The sequence below is a fragment of the Plectropomus leopardus genome, chromosome 14, assembly GCF_026936395.1.
Source record: "Plectropomus leopardus strain MGB_pleo_1.0 chromosome 14, ASM2693639v1, whole genome shotgun sequence".
Taxonomy (NCBI): Eukaryota; Metazoa; Chordata; class Actinopteri; order Perciformes; family Serranidae; genus Plectropomus; species Plectropomus leopardus.
In genome coordinates, this window is record NC_142189.1 from 29,722,150 (window position 1) to 29,741,885 (window position 19,736).

A 19,736-nucleotide genomic window follows, 5' to 3' on the forward strand; every position below is an offset into this window, starting at 1 on the left:
TAAATATGAGACACATTTAAAATTTGGTTCAGAATCTGCATGATCCACAAAAATGAGTCATTTACTTCACTTTACGAATAAAATTGCTGGGAACTTGTTGTATATGATGTTGACAGTTTCAGTTTTGCTAAAGGCATTTAAACAAAGTTTTGTGTTGGAGTTTATCTATGGAGTTATCTATATTTTGACATTTTTATCGTAAATGCATATTGGTTCCAAATATCGTTTATCGGTCTCAATAACTACTAATAATCAGTATTGGTAATGGACCTGAAAAATAAATTGAGGCGACCCCTACATTCAGCTGTTTATTATGGGAGTGCACTGACTTGCACTGTTTCAGTCTTTTAGGGGAAACGTGATGATAATTTTCTTTATGTATAGAACTGCGTATTGAAAATGACAAATAAAAGAAATCTGAAATCTTTATGGATCCTGTTCCTGCAGGACTTTTCTTCCTGCTTGTTTGGCATTCATAGTAAAGTGTGTTTGTGTGTTTGTGTATCTCCCATCAGCTGTAACTTCCCAGGAGGAGGACATGGCTCACTTTGATACAGTGGAGCAGCTGGAGGAATCCACCACCTCTCTGGTTTCCTCGTCCACTTCGGCCTACTCCTCCTTCCCTGTGGATGTGGTCGTCTACGTCAGAGTCCAGGTACTGACGACCCAGCTGATATTCTCATACTTAAATCCTTATTGTAGCTATTTTAACCAAATATGTTAATTTCTCCTTGTACTTTTCTTTATACCTTATAAATCACCAGTAGTTATATATTATATCCTCATATTTTTTCTATCTCCTTTTGGAAAAAGTCACCCCAAATCAAAAATACACATTTTTTCCTCTTACCTGTAGTGCTATTAATCAGTCTAGATAGTTTTGGTGTGAGTTGCAGAGTGTTGGAGATATCAGCCATAGAGATACCTACCTTCTCTCCAATATAATACAACTAGATGGCCCTCCACTGGTGCTCAAAGTACCAAGAAAATACATCAACATTAACGTCTCTTTCCAGAAATTATGACCCGGTTATTGAAAATGATCATAGACATTGTTTCTTTCTACCCAACTACACCCGCCATCCAGGCCTGGAAAGGTTTTGGAAAGCTAAATATACCATGAAAGTTTAGGAAAAGTCATGGAATTTTTTTTCGCAATTTTTTTTCTTTAAAATTGCCAAAAATGTTTTAAAATAAAAACAAAAGGCCAACATTTTCTATTCTTCCCACAGGTTTTGAGTTGCTTTCTTTAAAAATCATCCTTAAAATAAATACTTAATACAGTTAATACAGCCATTTAAAATTTTATCCCCCTCCCCTAAGCTAAAATATAAAACAGAAGTCCCCTTTTGCACCCTTATCAGAATTCATTATTTTTAAAAAAGCTATTATATAGTAATAAAAAAAATAAATATTGATGGGCATTTCAAGGATGTATGGTCTTGAAATTTTGCCTCAAAGTCATGGAAATTGATTGATTAAAATATGTCTGAACCCTGTACTTAGGATATGACCATATTCAAGATCTAACACATGATCTACTCTCATATCATGATGTTAATGCAGTATCCATATAATATCCACCCCCATACATGATAGTTACATTAGGAAGTGCAGTTTTCTACTGATGCTGTTAAAAACTCATATCAATATCGTGAGCCTTTCGTGATGCTTTCATAATGCAAGTTGTTTTTATGATGACGATGGAAATAATATATAGATCTTGTTTATACCTTCAGTCTCTTTTTACTATCCATCAACCTGTAATCTCATACATGCAGACACGCAGTTACACACTTTACGACACAGTTAACAATCAGTTATTGTGTGTGTTTGCAGCCCTCTCAGATCCGCTTCAGCTGCCTGCCGATGTCCCGGGTGGAGTGCATGCTCAAACTGCCCTCCTTAGACCTGGTCTTCTCCTCCAACCGAGGAGAGCTGGAGACCCCGACAGGAGCCCATCCCACTGAGGGTTCTCACCCCCCCTCCTCCACTCCACCAGGGCAGCACATCCCCAAACCCCCTCCCAGCAAAGGTACGCAGAGCATGTCTTGCGGAATAATGAAGCTCTAACATGTGCACGGTTACGTGAAAAACAAAACCTCTTCAGTCAAAAGTCAATCAAACACTGCGAGCGCATCTATTATGTGTCACCCCACGCCACGTCTGAGCCCTGTGGGATTTAATGCTGCTCACAGCTTCTTCTCATCCAATCATTACTTTCCCCTCCAGTCTCTTTTTGCCAGGTTTTTGCTTTTTTGTAAAGCATTCAAGATCTTTTTTTTAATTATTTATATAGTTATTTATAGGGACAATGGAAATTAAGTATTAGTATTACTTTAGCCTGTTAGAAACAAGCCGTAGTAACTGATAATTCACATATAGAGATTATAGCTGTTGTTAGTTTCCAGCATCGGTACCTATTTAGGCTTTTAGTAAAAAAAATGATAAAATATAAGATATCAAGGTTACATACAATAACGGCCATTCACTAACAGTTATAATAAAAAGAACACAAAAAGGTAAATATTTACATCAAGATTACATAGAATACTGCTTGTAGATAAGTGTAGATTGTGGTGCATATCCATGTGGGAATATGGTTTGTTTTTTTTTGTTTTTTTAGTTTGATTGTTTGTTTTCTGTTTTGTTCTGTTTGTGTGTTTTTTTTATGCCTCTCAGAATTACTTATGTAATTTTTAATTATTATTTTATATTGTGATTTTTTTTTGTTATATATACATATGCATATGAAACATTTGATTTGATGACCATAGGTGACATTTTAAGTGGAAAAAAGTTCAATAAAATATTAATGGAAAAAAAAGATTGATTACAACAGTTACAATTAAAAAAAAAAAAAGAACAAAGACACTTATATCAAGGTTACATACACTTACAGCACTCAACTGTAAGACATAAAATAGTTTAAAATGCTCACTTCATATTTACTATATATTACATTAATATGCGTGTGATGCATTCATTTTTTGCAGACAATACGTTCTGATTTCTGCTCTAATTATCCTCCTCCTCTCTATTATGGAACTTATTCATTCATGTCAAATACAGCTTCAATGAATCCCTGATTGGGACTGCTCATCTTACCTCCTCTGTGTTTTTTTTTCCGCCCTCCTCGGCCTCCTTCCAGCATCTCCGTTGCTGGGGAGCCCTCTGGGCCGGAGCCGCCACAGCAGCAGCCAGTCCGACCTCACCGGCCCCCCCAGTAACTCCTCAGGCCTCAGCTTCACCGCCTGCATGTCTGACTTCTCCCTCTACGTCTTCCACCCCTACGGCGCCGGGAAACAGAAATCTGCCGTCACAGGCCTGCCTCCAGGCCCAGGGACATTAGGTATGGAGAAGGAAAACTCATTATAATCCAATGTGCTAATAATACAGGGCTTTGGCTGCTAATGTTACTGCTGATAATGACTTCTTCTTGCTTTACTGTAGATATCATGTGCAAACGTGTGCTAGATCTAGTGTGGACGGGGTTAAAGGAACTCCATATGATATGATATTTAGAACTCTAATAAAGCGGCAAACAACTGTTTTTCATGTAAAGACATAGTGGTATAATGGCATCCTGAGCAGAGAAAGAAGTCATGCTACCTCTGTTACCCCTTTACCACCAACATGGAGCCACTTCTGTTCTGGTTCCCACACCTAATTTTGAACCATTAGGAGCATTCCCACAAAGAAATATTTTTGGTTCAGTGTCCAAAAAGTTGGCTACAGACTGAAACCAAAAAATAGCAGGTTGTTCTTGACCTGAGGTGCAACCCATGATGACATAAGTGGGCGTGTCATATTCCACATGGGCGTGTCCACACTTTTTTGAATGAGGGCCAGTGGCTTCTCCTATCATACGGTCATAAAAGAAAAAAAATGACAGAAACAAAACTATTTCATCTTTAAGTGAAAAAGTGTTCAGCTGTCCACGACTCCTAAAAGCGGCAGCCCTCGCTTTCGACTGAATGCTTCTTTCCTGTGGCCATGTCTGCTACCTAACTGGAAATATCTGGTGTTAGGTAACCATTAGTTTGCTTTTTTTTTGTTGATGAAAACAAAACACACCAGTTTTGCAAGTAGTTCCTACTTGGTGCCTGTCTACAAACTGTATGATTATCCTGCCATTGTGAGGTGATATGTTACATAAATCTATAATAATAAATGCACAGTGATCTTGCTTGATTATCCAATCATATGGAGTATTTTAAAAGATAAGCTCAGGGCTGTTTAAAAATTGGCCTGAGGGCCAGAAGGATTGAAATGAGATTGAAGATCGTGATGATTATGGCTCTTTTTCCTGAAGGTACTGTTGATGAGGAGACTTCTTCAGTAACGGGGAGAAAAGACTCTCTGAGTATCAACCTGGAGTTTGTGAAGGTCAGCTTGTCCAGGATGAGGCGTACTGGAGGTCCCACCTTCATCGAAAGCTTCATTCCTGCCAAAGGTGGTAAAATGGACACCACCCTCATCAACATCTCAGGTACGTCGTCAGCCCCAGAAGAAGACGTTTCATTTCAGTTCAGTCTCAGACACTCAGTAAGACTTGGAGTGGAGTTTGTAAAGGTTGATTTTGGGCCACATGAAGTCAGGGGATTTCCCTCACTTCCTGTCAGTTCCAATAACAATGAAAAAAAAAAATCATGAAATTCAAAAATTGTCTTTGAAGTGATATACAACAGAAGTGAATACTTACTGTGATGGATCCTTGGGGGATATGAGATACATTATTAGGCTCAGTCACAGACTTTTATCAGCAGCACTGTGGGCACATTGATGTGGGCTACCCCAAGACGAAGGCACAGTGAGTTCATGAAGTGATGAAAGGGACATTTAACAAGCAGGAAAATGAGACTGGGGAGCATGATAGATGACTAATGCACCTTTCCAATCTCTGAATATCAAGACGTAGTGGTGCTTATTTTTTCCCTGTTGATTTGTATTAAGGTGAATATTCTACCAATTTGCTTGCACTGTAGCTGTTTAAAGATGTCTCATGCATGAACACGTTTAATATTCTCTCTTAGCTGTGTGTGACATCGGCTCAGCCTCCTTCAAGTACGACATGAGACGACTGAGTGAGATCCTGGCCTTCCCAAGAGCCTGGTACCGTCGGAGTATCGCCAGGCGCCTCTTCCTGGGAGACCAGACCATCAACCTGCCAGGTGACTTTCTTACCACTAAGTGTCTTTCCTCTTTCTTAGAGTTGGTTTTGTTGACAGACACAGTATGGTGTGTTTTTACCACTCTGCTGTTTTGAAGAAAATAACCACTGGCTCTTGTGTCAGCTTTTCTGGGCTTTTCTATGATACTGACAGAACAACTCTTTTCTTAAGCTTGCACAAGCCACTGTGCTTTTTCCAAAATGACGACTTCCTGTCTGTTCATCTTTTAGTTTTGTAGGAGAGTATTGCTGCTATTGCCTACTTTTAACATAGCCCTCAAGTAAAATGAATGATATGGACAACAAAATAAAAGGTTTTTTGTATATTTGGATGGATGGATGGGTGGATGGATTTACTTACTTACATAACTGCTTATTTACTTACCTACTTCTAAATGTAATTTTGAACCTACTTTTACTTACCTTTATTTCTTCGTTCTTTACTTACTTACCTACTTACATACATGATTTCATGCCCACTTATTACATACGTGATTTTTCACTTACATACTTAATTAACTACTTGCTCACTTATTTACTTACTTAACAACCTTCATACATAGGTAATTTCTTACTTACTTACATACCTACTTACCTTGTCCACTTATTACAAATGTGATTTTTCACTTACATACTTAATTAACTACTTGCTCACTTATTTACTTACTAAACAACCTTTGTACATATGTAATTTCTTACTTACTTACCTTGTTAAATATGTGATTTCTTATCCACTTATTACATATGTGATTTCTCACTTACATACAGTACGTACTTAACTACTCGCACACTTATTTACTTACTTCATACATAGGTAATTTCTAACTTACTTACATACCTACTTACTTACCTTGTTACATACGTGATATTTTACCCACTTACTCATATATGTTATTTCCTACCTATTTACTTACCTACATACTAACTTGACTATTCTCTTATTTACTTACTTGCTCGTCTACCGACATAGAGGTAATTTCTTTCTAATTTACTTGCGTCACTGTCTATCTCCACGCAACAGTCCACATAAGGCCTAGTATAAATACATTAGACTGTGCACAACAACATAACTACATGGAATACATCCTATACGTCCACATTTGTACTTACACACCAATGCACATGACAGTTACCAGTGTATCACTGTCGCTGACTTATTTTCCTGTCCTGTCCCAGTACTGTAATGAATAGTGACATTGACTCCCACAGAATTCCCCCAAAAATGTCTCCTTTAAGTGGAGGCAGTAATGATGGTGAAGAAACATGGAATAACAGGGGAGAGTGGGTTGACTTATACTTTGGTAGAGTAGTGACAGAAAGTGCTTTGAGTTTTAGATGGCAGAGTCTTTGCTGGTTGTGTGAAATGATGCCATGTCAGTCTTTGTCTACCAAGTAATCTCAGCAGGTTTAGCTTGTGTTCATTTTTAATATCCCATCTCGCTGACCTTCCTTCAGCCAACATTTCCATCCTCTGCTTCATGTTGACATTTCCAAGGCTGCCCTTTATATATGTATGTCTCTCAACCTTTACCTCTCTTCAGCCTCTGGCCCCGCCACCCCTGATTCTGCTGAAAACGTCACCCAACACCTGTCCCCCGAGTCCAGCCGCAAAGCCTATTGGAGGACGTGGGACGGCAGCACCGGGACACAGCACATTCCCCAATCCCCCAATGTCTTCTCAGAGCACTCCACCGGAAGCAACATGTCCCCTGGCGGCCTGGGACACCTCAAGTCCCCTGCACCTGGACGCACCAGGAGTGTGTCTGATTCCTCTGCTCCCAGGAGAGGTGATTATGAACACTCACTGTCTCAGCAGATGCGACTCCAACAAAAATATTATTTTTAGTTTCCAAAACACCGAATGTGCTGGGTGTCTTTATAGAGAAGCACAATTTAGATGTTAACAATGTACAAACCAATACATCAAACATCTCAACTGCCTTTTAATTTGTCTTTGCTTGTTCTTTTCTAGACTCGGTGACGAAAACTTCCACCCCATCCTTCAGTAAAAACGGGAAGGCAGCAGGTCAGCAGGGGGCGCCGTGGGAGACACTCGTGGTGTTCGCCATCAACTTGAAACAGCTCACGGTCCAAATGAACATGAGCAACGTCATGGGAAACAATACGTAAGTGCTCACAGTTTCTGCACCGTTCAGTGTAAATCAATAACCCTTTAAACCTGGATCAACATCAACCTTCTCAGGTTGCACTCAGATGCTTATCACAAACATTTCAAACCTTTGAAACCTTAACAAAGTGCTTTAATATTTTCTGAAAACATGAGGGAAAAGGCAATGAGCAACTTCACAAGAAATGTCCCGCAAATTGCAATAAATTGGTAAAAGGTGACAAGAAAACAACCTGAAAATTAGTTAGAAAAAGAGAAAAATATTAGAGAATTGTCAAAAAAAGAAGAAATGTACAAAGAACTGTATTAATTTTAGCATGTATCTACATGTTTTCATTTCCTTTTTTGTCCTTTCTTTTAAGGCTCATTTTCAGTTTTGTTTTTTTTTTGTAGCTTTTTACTAATTTCATGCTAAATTTTGGGTCATATCTTGCTCATTGCTCATTGTTGTCTTCCTATGTTTTTAAAAGAAATTAAACCAATTTGTTTTAAAGGGTTAAAACCATCACAACAGACATGAATCAAGTGTGATTTTAAAGGAACTGTTTGACATTTTGTGAAAGATGCTTATTGGTCTTGCTGAGAGTTAGATGAGAAGATGTATACCACTCTCAGACAATAGAGTGGTATTGGTCTTCCCATCTGACTGGAATCTGAAGCAAATGAGCATATTTTAAAAATTCTTTTAAATATTGCGGAATTAAAAGGAAAATATCATGCTGACGATGACGATGATGAATAAGCAGTTTTTTCAGGATAAAATAATCTCCCGGCTGTATATGAGCTTTTTTTAAACCATTTATTCCCAATGTTTTTTTACTTTCTCTGCAAAAATGTACCAGCTGATGCAGTTGTAAAGAAATATTTATACATAAGCAGACACTCTTATGGCCTATATGGATGCATCTTCAGTGTTGCTTAAACTTGGCCTCAAACTTAAATGCTGCAGTGATTCTGGTAGATGAGGGATTAACGTCAGCCATGAAAGCTGGGACTGATAGACAATCATTAGTGTTAGAGAACGTCACTTTGCTGAGGGTGTCCTGCTGGACATACTATGTGTCCTTCTATGGTGCCTTCCCCTGAAAAAAGAGACAACATTTTTTTCTTTTTTTTTGACCTTTTATGTATACTTAATATTTATATGTACTTGTTTAATTTCTGATCAGTCATCTATGGTTACGCCAGTCCGCACACACATATTATCATACATAGACTTTTGTACTGGTGTAACTTTACTTACAAATCCATTCTTGGACTGCTGCCAATGTATTCATCCTCCTGCATGTCACTCAAACAGTGCAGTCAGCCAACTGACATCTACTGATTATAATACACTGACTATGGAAAGGAATGTCATACAACCCCACTTCAAAAAATCCAAGCCATTCCTTTAATCTAACAATGGTGACAAGAAAAAAAAACTAAGAAAAATATCTACTTGCAAAATGTTATATTTTTGTCATGTTTCATGTGTGTTAGTGAATTAAATTTAATTGCTAATAAACATATTGTGATTAAAGTTATGATGACATGAATTAAACATGATGGTCCTTTATCGCCTACTCTTATGGGCTCCGCTCATCTCCTGTACACGGCTGTATCAAAATATGCAGTTGTTACAACTGTTTTCTTTCCATTTAAGGCAGAATAGCAGAAAATCCTGCTGAATCACTGACAAACACAACACCCTAATAACCAAGACAGTAAGGTTTCATGAGCTGTGCGTCATCATGAAGTGAAAAAATATCTTCTCTGGAAATGTGTGGGCTCTCTGAACAACACAAATGTCTCCTGCTTCTTGCTCACCAAGTCAGGGTACGCTAGACCTCTCTGTCTCTGCTTTAAATTATTTAGGACTTAAGAATATTCTTACTTCATTAAAGCATTCATGCACAGGTGTTGTCTTTGTTTTAAAGCAAGAACTGTATCGATAAGAAACAAAGCTGATGGTTTAAAAAGCTGACATGTCAATATGATTTAATGCTCAAGGTTTGCTGGTGTTTTTTTTTTGCAGTTACCCGTCTTATCTCCGAGCAAAGTTCCCACAATGAGAGTCTTATATGTTTCATAGAGAGCACTTCTCCATTATTCAGCAGCACTCACACTTGTGTTTGCCTCCACAGCTGGACAACCAGCGGGTTGAAGAGTCAGGGCCGGCTGTCCGTAGGCAGCAACCGGGACCGAGAGATCAGCATGTCGGTCGGCCTCGGGCGCTCCAAGCTCGACTCCAAGGGCGGGGTGGTGGGTGGCAATATAGACGTGAACACCCTGGAGATGGTTTGTAAGTAAACAAAGCATCAACTTCGCAGACATCTGGTGTTTTTCTGCAACTCATTAGCAGCGCTTGTTCTAGCAGACTGAAACTGGATGTGGACCTGAGCCAGAGTTCAGTGCAGAGTTCTCACACAGCACCGGGAGCGGAGCAGGGAGAAAATTACAGGCTTAAAAACACTCTCACATTTTACACTCACTGTGCAAATATACACTTTATTTTATATGGTGCATTTGGTGTTTAAATAAGACACATTTTTCAAAAGAACGTATCTAAAAGTCTTCATTAATTTAAACCTGTCCTTATGAGTATTTCTGGTGATTAATTTCTCCTGCTGCAGATTTACATGCAACAATGGCTATTAATGCATTTCTTTTAGTGATGCACCGATTTATTAGGCCAATACCTGTTTTAGCTAATAATCACCTCGTTGACTGTCATCGATCCATCTGCAAATTAGATGACATTCACCAATGGCTGATGCTTTCGTTGTCACATCAGTTGTAAACAGGTTAAAACCATTGCTTGAGACTAACAGCATCCTGTCACCCTGGAGACAATAGAATCATTTGTTAGGGACGAACAGAGATATTTAGGCACTACAACTAACCGTCGTCCTAGTGGGCTTGTCCTGTAGGATACAAACCTGATGTGACTGCAGCGGTACGTCTGTTGGAATTGGCAGGAGGAGACGTAGTTAGCATCAGCTGTCAGCAGCTGGTGGCCACAACTAACAGCTAACAAAGGTTACATTCAGGGCACGTCAAGACGAGAACAGCTCTAATAAAAACGAAAAAGTCTTTCCTTTTCGTTTTTTAAAAAATCTACATTGTTATGATATGTGTAAACGATCCTCTTGTAAAGGGATCCACAAAAACAACCGCAAACGCTGTAGTATGCATGCGAGGCACCACGTGCATGCATGAAGTGCAGCTGTGATGTCACCGTTCTCACAGGATCCGCGCATTGCCAGTTTACACAGTGACTGAAGGGGTGGTGTTTTCGAAAAACTTCACTCTGGAACCTGGTTTCAAAAGTTTAACATTTAATGCAAGATCCATTGCTGTGTAAATGGTCCCTTTGTTTTAATATGACACATTCAAGCTCTTTTCAGTGAAAATGAGCTTTGAGTGAAAGTGAATAATAACTTTTTCTTGAAATATTCACTTCAGTTTTTGCAACGCAAACTCTTTGAAAATAAAATATATAAATTCTTGATACTGAAAGTTTTTAAGTTAGGAAATTTGAATAAATGAAGCGAACTCATCATACTAACCACTACATTTTAAATTGACATGCTGTATTTTCATGTGTGCTTTTTTTATTGTTTTGTTTATTTCGATTTAATACCTTAATACAGGCAAAAAAAAAAAAAAACAATGAATGGAAGTGAAAAATATTGCAACCTGTTTTACATCTTTTTTTTCTCATCCAGCTTGATGGCCAGGTTGTTGTACGAACAGTCAATAAACGCCATAGCGCTAACTTTTTGCTGTCTGAATTGTAGCCCACATCTCGGAGCACCCAAACCAGCAGCCCAGCCATAAAATCCAGATCACCATGGGGTCGACAGAGGCGCGTGTGGACTACATGGGCTCCAGCATCCTAATGGGAGTTTTCAGCAACGCTGACCTGCAGCTGCAGGACGAGTGGAAGGTCAACCTGTGCACCGTCGACACCAGCCTGTCAGAGAAAAGGTGTGAATTGAAATGATGCAAAGCAACAGCTTTGGTTGAACTATAGCAGGCCTGATAGAATGCTAAGATGCTTCTTTTATGTGCTATGAAGTTTTTTTTTATCAATGGGATTACAGTTGAGTTTAGATAAACACACATATCTGCATCAAAAGCATCTGAGAATTCCAGTTTTGCTTTCTGAGACTTTCAATATGGTTTTCTAAATTACTTGGCACGCCAGTCTAACAAAATGATGATGCAGATCTTTCACTCCAGATGCAGCTGTGTTTAATCTACATCATTACCATCTGCCACTCACCTCGCTTTACTGTTTTACACAGTCTTAATCTTCTATCTTTCTGTTTTTCACCTTTTCCCTTCCCATCTTTTCTCCCGTCTGTCCTTCCAGTGAAATCTTCGTCCATGGAGACCTGCAGTGGGACATCTTCCAGGTGATCATTTCACGCTCCACCACACCAGACCTCATCAAGATCGGCATGAAGCTGCAGGAGTTTTTCACTCAGCAGTTCGACACCAGCAAGCGGGCCCTCTCCACCTGGGGCCCCGGTCCCTACCTGCCCCCCAAAACCCCTGTCATCAACACGGAGAAAGGATCTGCAGAGCTGTGTAAGCACGCCTTTTGCATACTGCTGGGAGAAATGCAGACTGTCGCATACTAACACAGCAAGTGTCTTTATGCTGGTAACAGGAAGTGATCTGATTTGTAATTCTAAAACTCCTCATTTATATACTACTTTATCAAACAGTTGACACGAAGGTTCAACTACTGCATGTAATCAAACGTGCTCAAGAGATTAAAACAAACAAAGGCACACATTTAAAAGAGTGGAGGCTATGTAAGGATAAAAACAACATAATACACCAAAGCTGATCCCGTTAGCAGCAGCAGCAGCATGCCTCATGTTCAGGTCAGGGTTGATTTGTCTGCCCACACCCCCCCCCGGCTCCTCATTCTGTGTCTCCTAACCGTCTTCGTCACACAGACATGGACGCGGCCCATCACCGCCACTGGCCCGGGGTGCTGAAGGTAATCGCCGGCTGCCACATCTCCCTCTTCCAGATGCCTCTGCCCGAGGACGCCGTGCAGCTGGGCGGATCAATGAGCCTTCATGGCAATCACATGACCCTGGCCTGCTTCCACGGGCCCAACTTCCGCTCCAAGTCGTGGGCTCTCTTCCACCTGGAGGAGCCCAACATCGCCTTCTGGACGGAGGCGCAGAAGATCTGGGAGGACGGTGAGACAAATTGTTCTTTGTGTAGATGGTATTCTAAAATGATTACACAGGCAGCTGTGACAGCCGCAGTCAGAGGCATTATGTTTTTGGGTTGTCCATCTGTCCTTCTGTCCGTCCCTTTCTCGTGAACATCATTATGCGAAAGCCTTGAGAGAATTTTTTTCAAATTTGGCAAACACATCCACTTGGACTTTAAGATGAACTAAATAGATTTTAGTGGTTGAAGGTCAAAGATCAAGGTCACTGTGACCTTCTTATTCTTGTGAACATAATATCTCAAGAATGCATTAGAAGGAATTTTTTTTTAAAAAATTGCCACAAATTTCCATAATCCAACATGAACTGTTCAGATTTTGGTGGTCAGTGGTCAAGGTCATTGTGACCTTGCATCTGTCCTAATTTTTTGAAAGTAATATCTTAAGGATGCATTGATGGAGTCTCTTCAAATGTGTCTCAAACATCCATCCGGACGGTAATTATGATCTTGTTTTTCTTATTCTGGTGAACATATTTCAAGACTGCATTAGAGGGATTTTTTCAAAATTGGCACAAATGTCCTCCAGGACTCAATGATGAATTGATTAGATTTTGGTGGTCAAGTTCACTGTGACCTGCATTGTGGATGCATTGAGATATTTTCTTCAAAAATTCTTCAAATTTTCAAAAAACTCAAAAATGGACTAATTCTATTTTGGTGGTCATTGGTCAGAGATCAAGGTCACTGTGACCTCATCCTTTTCATTTATGTGAAGGCAGTATCTCTAAAACCCGTTGAAAGAATTTCTTCAAATTTTGGCACAAGCATCCACTTGGAGTCAGTGATTAACTGATTAGATTTTGGCGGTCAGTGGTCAAGGTGACAGTGACCTTGTCTGTTTATTTTTCTGATGATTGCTCTACGGCACACAATGACTTTCAGAAAGAACAAATCTATCCATCTACTTTGGATCTGTCCCATTTCTCATGAACACAAAACCTTAAGATCCCATTGAGTGAAACTCTTAAAATTGGGCAAAAACATCGACTTGGACTCAAGAATGAACTGATTACATTTTAATGGTTAAAGAGCAAAGCCACTGTGACCTCTGGCCGTTATTTACGTCATAACTCAGGAACAGAAGGGTAGACATTTGGTCAGATGTTGCATTGGTGACACTAATCTTGGGTGTCCATCTTGAAATCTTGATTATTTAGATCGTCTGTGGTCTTGAGTTGAAGATGTGTGTGAAGCATTTACATTCAAGAGTTTGTAGCTTATTTGCAACAACATCCATGTTTGAAGCTGCGTTGGCTCTCATGGTTTCATATGAGTCTGGACAGACATGGATGTGACTGTCACTGCAACCTGACAGGTTATTCTAGTTGCTAACTGGCTTCCGTTTCTGTCACATCCAGGCTCCAAAGATGATTCTACATACATCGTTCAAACACTGGATTTCCATCTTGGTCACAATACTATGGTAACCAAACCCTGTGGTGCCCTCGAAAGTCCAATGGCTACCATTACCAAAATAACCCGGCGGCGGCATGAAAACCCCCCACATGGAGTCGCCACAGTCAAAGAATGGTTCAACTACGTCACTGCCATGAGGAATGAAGGTAAAAATATTCTTACTTACTTGCGACCCATCAATTTTGGATCCTGATATAATCACACAAAAAAATGCAGGGTTCAACTTGTTCCTATACATATCCAAATACATCAGCTCGGAGTATCATGGTCATACCAATTCTCTCCTTTTCCCAAAATTAAAGCCTGTAATGGGGAATTTCCCCATTTTTCAAAATTTATACAGTTTATTCCTGTTGTCTAAGACAGTTGAAAAATATTACTGAACATGAACACTTCACTCCCAAATCCAAAATCTGGAAACTGAGACCACCAAGGGGAATGTATGGGTACATAAACTGAGAAAACTACAATAGAATAAAGCTCATTTAGGTATAAAAAACAAACAAGCATCCAGTGGGTCCACAAATTTAGTCTTGCAATTTAGATTGTTAAAAATGATGCAAATTTTGTTATTTTTAGAGTGGCAGGCGAAGCAAAGACGCGAAACTTAAATGACAAAAGAATTTTGAATCTTTTTCTCTTTTCTTTTTTTTGGGGGATAATAAGGTAGCCCTGTAACAATCAAGTTCACCTATACGTAGAGTTCCATGAGTGTCATTTTTTTGTGCCTCAGTGGTGGGTGGAATTTGCCACCAGCATGCCAATTTTCGTGACTTTTGGTTTCATGGTTTTTGCTGCATTAACATTTTTAGTGGAGAAAGTATAGGAAAAAAAGAGAAATTGACAGAATGCTCCAGCAGGGGGCGCTGCTGCGTGGTCCCCAAAATCTGAACATTATAACCTTCATGAAGTTAGCTTTTATTGCAGACTCGGTGTATTAGAGTGCATTAGTGTCAGCTAGGTTTACCTAATAAAGTGACAGTTGAGTTTAAATGGTTGCTTCATTGTTGTATCTTCTCAGACTTTAAGCTTTTCTCCAGACAGCTCTGACTAAAAGAAGACAGACAGTTTTTTTTTTTTTCCCAAAGAGCTGCTCTCTGTCTGCCTTTCCTCACAGCTGCCGCCTCTTATCTGAAATGTAAAATGGGTTCAGATAATATTTAACAAAGAGGAGAAGCAGAGAAGTGTGAACATGACCTTAAACTCAAAAGAGTTGTGACACGTCTTTATCTCTTGTTTCAGAGCTGAACTTGCTCAGGAACGTGGAGGCCAACAACCAGGAGAGCGGAGTGGCGGCTAAAAGCTCCAGTCTGCTGAGCAGCTTCCGCAGCTCCTCCAGCTACAACCACGAAACTGAGACCATCTTTGCTCTTCCCCGAATGCAACTCGACTTCAAGTCCATCCACGTTCAAGATCCCGATGAACCGTCTCTATCAGGTAAGACTGGACCCCACAAAGTAATCGAACAGTACATAAAGGCAATAAAGCTTTTGTTGAAGTCTATTCTCCTACAAAAATATTGTGTTAACTGTTGCCCTGGACTACCATGACTTCAGCATAACGGGACAACCACAGTAAACTTATGTTTTTGTTTGTTTTTTTTGTTGTTGTTTTTTTTTTGTTTAAATACTTATGTGTCCCTTTGTATCATTCTGTGTCCCCTCTCTTAATTCAGAGGTTTTTGTGTGTCTGTGAACACAACACAGGCAGAGTTCAAAATGAGTTCTTTTTTTTTTCTTTTTTTTCTCAGCAGCAGTTTGTCACTCGCAGAGTATCTTATCATCTTTGGTGTCCACTTTGAAACTGCACTGATTGTATAGATCTTGCAGATGTGTGTGAAGCATTTACTATATTTTTTTGTTTTTGTTTTTTATTTTCCTTTTTTGTCAATTTTCTGGTCATTCTGGTCAAAAAAAGACACTAATTTGTTGCTATTTTAAAAAATAATAATAATTTCTTACTCTTATCGCCTTCCTTTCTTCATTTTTTTTTTTAAGAAATCAAGCTGATTTGTTCCAGTTTTAAAGGGTTAAACTGGGCCTGCAATAACATGTAGGTCAGCCTGAAGTACCATGTAAACACATAACCTTTTATATTTGTTGGACACCATGTTTGTTTCTGAGGTGGACAACAATGCTACAAATGATATTTACATATTTTGCTTATTGTAATCGATTTGAAGTGTGTGTAGTGTACTTTATTACCATGAAAGGCGTAGTTCCTTTGTCTCATTGTCTGTTTCCTGCTGGCTACTGGAGGCTGGTGCCTCGTGCACACTGAAATCATACTGTGAGAGGTTTTTCCTGTATTACAGGCAATGCTGTGTCTGCAGTCCACAGCTTTACTTTTTGTTTTTTGTTTGTCCCAGACTCCAACAGTAAGCCCAAAGTGGAGTGCAGCGTGGTGACAGAATTCACTGACCACATCTGTGTCACCATGGATGCCGAGCTCATCATGTTTCTCCACGACCTGGTGTCCGCATACCTGAAGGAGAAGGAGAAAGGTTTTTGTCTTCACACCGTCCTTCAGTCATTACAGTACTCTTTCAGTCAGTCAGTGAGACAATAAACAGTGTTTAGTCTTTTCCACATTCTCTGGGACACATTCATGAGTCATCTATACAACAACTGCAGTAGAGAAAAGAGTTAAAATTAAAGCTTGTAAACCAGACATTGTTCAATACGTCAAGAAAAAATGACTCACAAAGTGTCCAAGGACAAAAACAATATGAGCACATCTGCCTACCTGTGAAGCTGTGTGTGTGCTGTCGGACATGTTTTCGGCGAGCAGCATGAAACGCAGGCAGCTGAGTGTTATTTTCACACACAGCAGGGAGGTCAGAGTGCCCAATGCAGGCAGCATTTTAATGGCTCTCCCATTGTTACAAAAGAACAAATTAGCAGCCTTTATGCCGGCAACCTCCCATTCTTCATGACAATTAGAAAAGTGCCACGACTTTGTTCTGTTGATTCTGCCGCTGAATGGAGAGAGAAAAGAGGTGAGCGCTGCAGATTCTCAGGCCAGATGGGTGTTTGAATGTGAATAGAGTGGAGATCTATACTATCAAGGTGGCGTAACAGCTCTGAGGGAAAATTAATGAATGTTTATTGTGTTGTACTCCTGGGTGTTGTTGTTGAGGAATGTGTTGGCCGTGTTAAAAAGGGAAACACGAGGGCAGCAGAGCGTGCAAAGCAATAACCTCTCTCCTTCCCCTCAGCCCTGTTCGCCCCGCGGATGTTCGCGGCACGGCCCGGACAGAAGAGCCCCACGGCCCTGCATGACGAGAGCTCCTCAGACAGGGACAAGGACGACAGCATCAACTACACCACGGTGGACTGGAGGGAGTTCATGTGCAACACCTGGCACTTGGAGCCCACTCTCAGGTCAGCTCCGCTCCACCGCACCGCGGGCATTTCGAGTGCGGCGTTTTTCCTGTTAGCAGACGCACACACTGAGTCACAGTGCTCGTTCATGAATAATGCTCGCTGCAAATCAGATAAAGAGAAAAGAGCACGTGCAACACCGTAAGCGTCATTCTGTGTGACCTTGAGGCTACAGCGGGTTCCTGCAATGACGCACGGACCTCACATACAAATCCTCATGTTCAAGGTCGTCATGCAACATTAAAGAAATGCAAGACACACAAAGGAAATGCATTCCTTTTTTCACACTAAACCTTTTTTTCACTGTAAAAAGTGACTTGTCTTAGAAGTAGCATAAAAAACAGGCAGATGAGTCTTATTACTGTTTCACTTAAAGGATACACTGAAACCCCATTCTATCTGTATTCAGCTCATTTTCTGGATTTGAGTATTTTTGTCATGAATATTCCTCCAAGCACAAGTATGTAAGTATTGGAAATACAATGTACTAAAAGTATCAAAAGTAAAAGTACTCACTTTGCAGAAAAACAGCTGCCATCAGGTTTTATTATTATCTATCTGAATTAATGTCAGTTTGAATTAATATGAACACTGTTAAGTCGATAAATCTATACAAATTCATTGTATTGTATACGCACATCAGTTCATATATTATACAAATCTTATATCAGCCCTCGAAATCCACCTCTTCAGACCCGCCTATCTGCAAATATAGAAGTTAGCAAGGCTGTGGAAATAACTTATTTGAATTCTTAATTTGGGTGGTGTCCCAAAATGAAAAAAAGACTAACTCATGTAGTCCTGTGAATCACAAGGATGTTTACAGTTTTATTTCTTTCAGGGTGATAATGTCATAAAATATGACAACAGACATTTAAAGCGCCATTCAAAAACCTCATGGAAGCTTCAAATGTTAAAACATGACAGTCTAAATTCTACAGTTACATTCTAGCAGTATTTGTGAGGACATTCCAACTCAAATAACCTAAAATAAAATAAATTACTTTCTGTAGTTCTAAAGCACTCTTCCCTCAATCTGAGTTGAAATAATTCCCAGTTATTAGCACATAATGTCTGAAATGCATCTAGCGCTGACTAAAGTAAACACGTCCTCCCTCTTCAGGCTGATCTCCTGGACCGGCCGGAAGATTGACCCGGTGGGTGTGGACTACATCCTGCAGAAACTGGGCTTCCACCATGCCAGGACTACGATTCCCAAGTGGCTGCAGAGAGGCGTGATGGACCCGCTGGACAAGGTGCTGTCGGTGCTCATCAAGAAGCTGGGGACGGCCCTGCAGGACGAGAAGGAAAAGAAAGGCAGGGACAAAGAGGAACACTGAGACACACACACACACACACACACAAACACACACCACTGTAATTTAAGCTGTGCATACACACACAGGTCACATACACTGTATTACTGCAGCCACTATTGTACAACACACGTTACCTGCTCCCGCCTGTGAATCTCAGCTCAGTTGTTTGGCGGCTCTGACTGAAGCGTTTTGCACCGACGTCGTTTTCTGTACATTTTGAACAAAGTAGCAGCTGTTAGTATTATTTGACTGCTTTAACAGTAAACCCTGCCTCTGCCTCTTTACCTGTTGTAAATGACCTAACTGAAATCGCTTGAAAGTTTATTTTAAGGCTTACGATATTTCATGAGAAATGATTTCTTATACCATTGCCTTTTCTTTGTTTCCCATGGAACACATGGTAGATATGCTTTATGTCTTTTATAGTGTAGCTGAAGATATTTAAGAACAGTTCGGTGACAGTGTTCTTTTTTTTAAATTTTTTTTGATGTGAACAAATGAATTCTGGGAGGTTACGGCACATCATCCATCAGTCATGAGGATGACTCGAACTTGTAATTATCGTTTGAACCAAGATCACTATTTATGAGTATGTGAAATGCAAAGTCTATAACATGTATTAGCTTGGTGTGTCAAGCTTATTTTTGTCCTTTTTTTAAAATCCATACAGTAGAACCAGTGTATATAATTCAATTTCTTAAATATGTTGATTTCCTAACTTAATAAAAATATTGCCATTCAATTTTAGATGAGGCTCAGGTATCTTAATTTGTGCAGTTGGTCAAAACTAAACTTTTAAAAGGTAAAAGTGAATTTTAAAAAAAAACAAAAACAAACCTGTACACGTGGGGGGGGTGTTTGTGCAATTAATTTACAATTTTTTTTTTAGCTGCTGTTGTCTTAAGTACTTGACTATTGTCTCGACTAGTGTGACTATTTAGGGAAAAAAGGGGGAAAACGCAACATAAGTCAGTTTTTCTGAACTTTCACACTGTGAATAAATCAACCAATCACATAGCACCTCTAATGTCTGAAAAAAATAACCCTAAAGATGTTACAGTTGCGTCATCGGG

General features: G+C 39.7%; 1 protein-coding gene across 1 annotated transcript in view; it reads left to right on the top strand.

Moving 5' to 3' along the window:
- The window catches only part of bltp1 (bridge-like lipid transfer protein family member 1), a 115,094-nt gene extending 95,684 nt beyond the window's left edge, over positions 1 to 19,410 (top strand). Inside the window, exons 76-91 of the mRNA XM_088087779.1 lie at positions 516 to 655; positions 1,840 to 2,035; positions 3,152 to 3,352; positions 4,316 to 4,492; positions 5,037 to 5,174; positions 6,715 to 6,960; positions 7,146 to 7,299; positions 9,428 to 9,585; positions 11,084 to 11,273; positions 11,662 to 11,879; positions 12,257 to 12,508; positions 13,904 to 14,107; positions 15,204 to 15,398; positions 16,330 to 16,464; positions 17,179 to 17,344; positions 18,468 to 19,410. Of these exons, the coding sequence (XP_087943905.1) occupies positions 516 to 655; positions 1,840 to 2,035; positions 3,152 to 3,352; positions 4,316 to 4,492; positions 5,037 to 5,174; positions 6,715 to 6,960; positions 7,146 to 7,299; positions 9,428 to 9,585; positions 11,084 to 11,273; positions 11,662 to 11,879; positions 12,257 to 12,508; positions 13,904 to 14,107; positions 15,204 to 15,398; positions 16,330 to 16,464; positions 17,179 to 17,344; positions 18,468 to 18,684 (2,987 nt within the window). The 3' untranslated portion in view covers positions 18,685 to 19,410. The remainder of the gene's footprint in view (positions 1 to 515; positions 656 to 1,839; positions 2,036 to 3,151; positions 3,353 to 4,315; positions 4,493 to 5,036; positions 5,175 to 6,714; positions 6,961 to 7,145; positions 7,300 to 9,427; positions 9,586 to 11,083; positions 11,274 to 11,661; positions 11,880 to 12,256; positions 12,509 to 13,903; positions 14,108 to 15,203; positions 15,399 to 16,329; positions 16,465 to 17,178; positions 17,345 to 18,467) is intronic.
- The last annotated feature ends 326 nt before the right edge of the window (positions 19,411 to 19,736 follow it).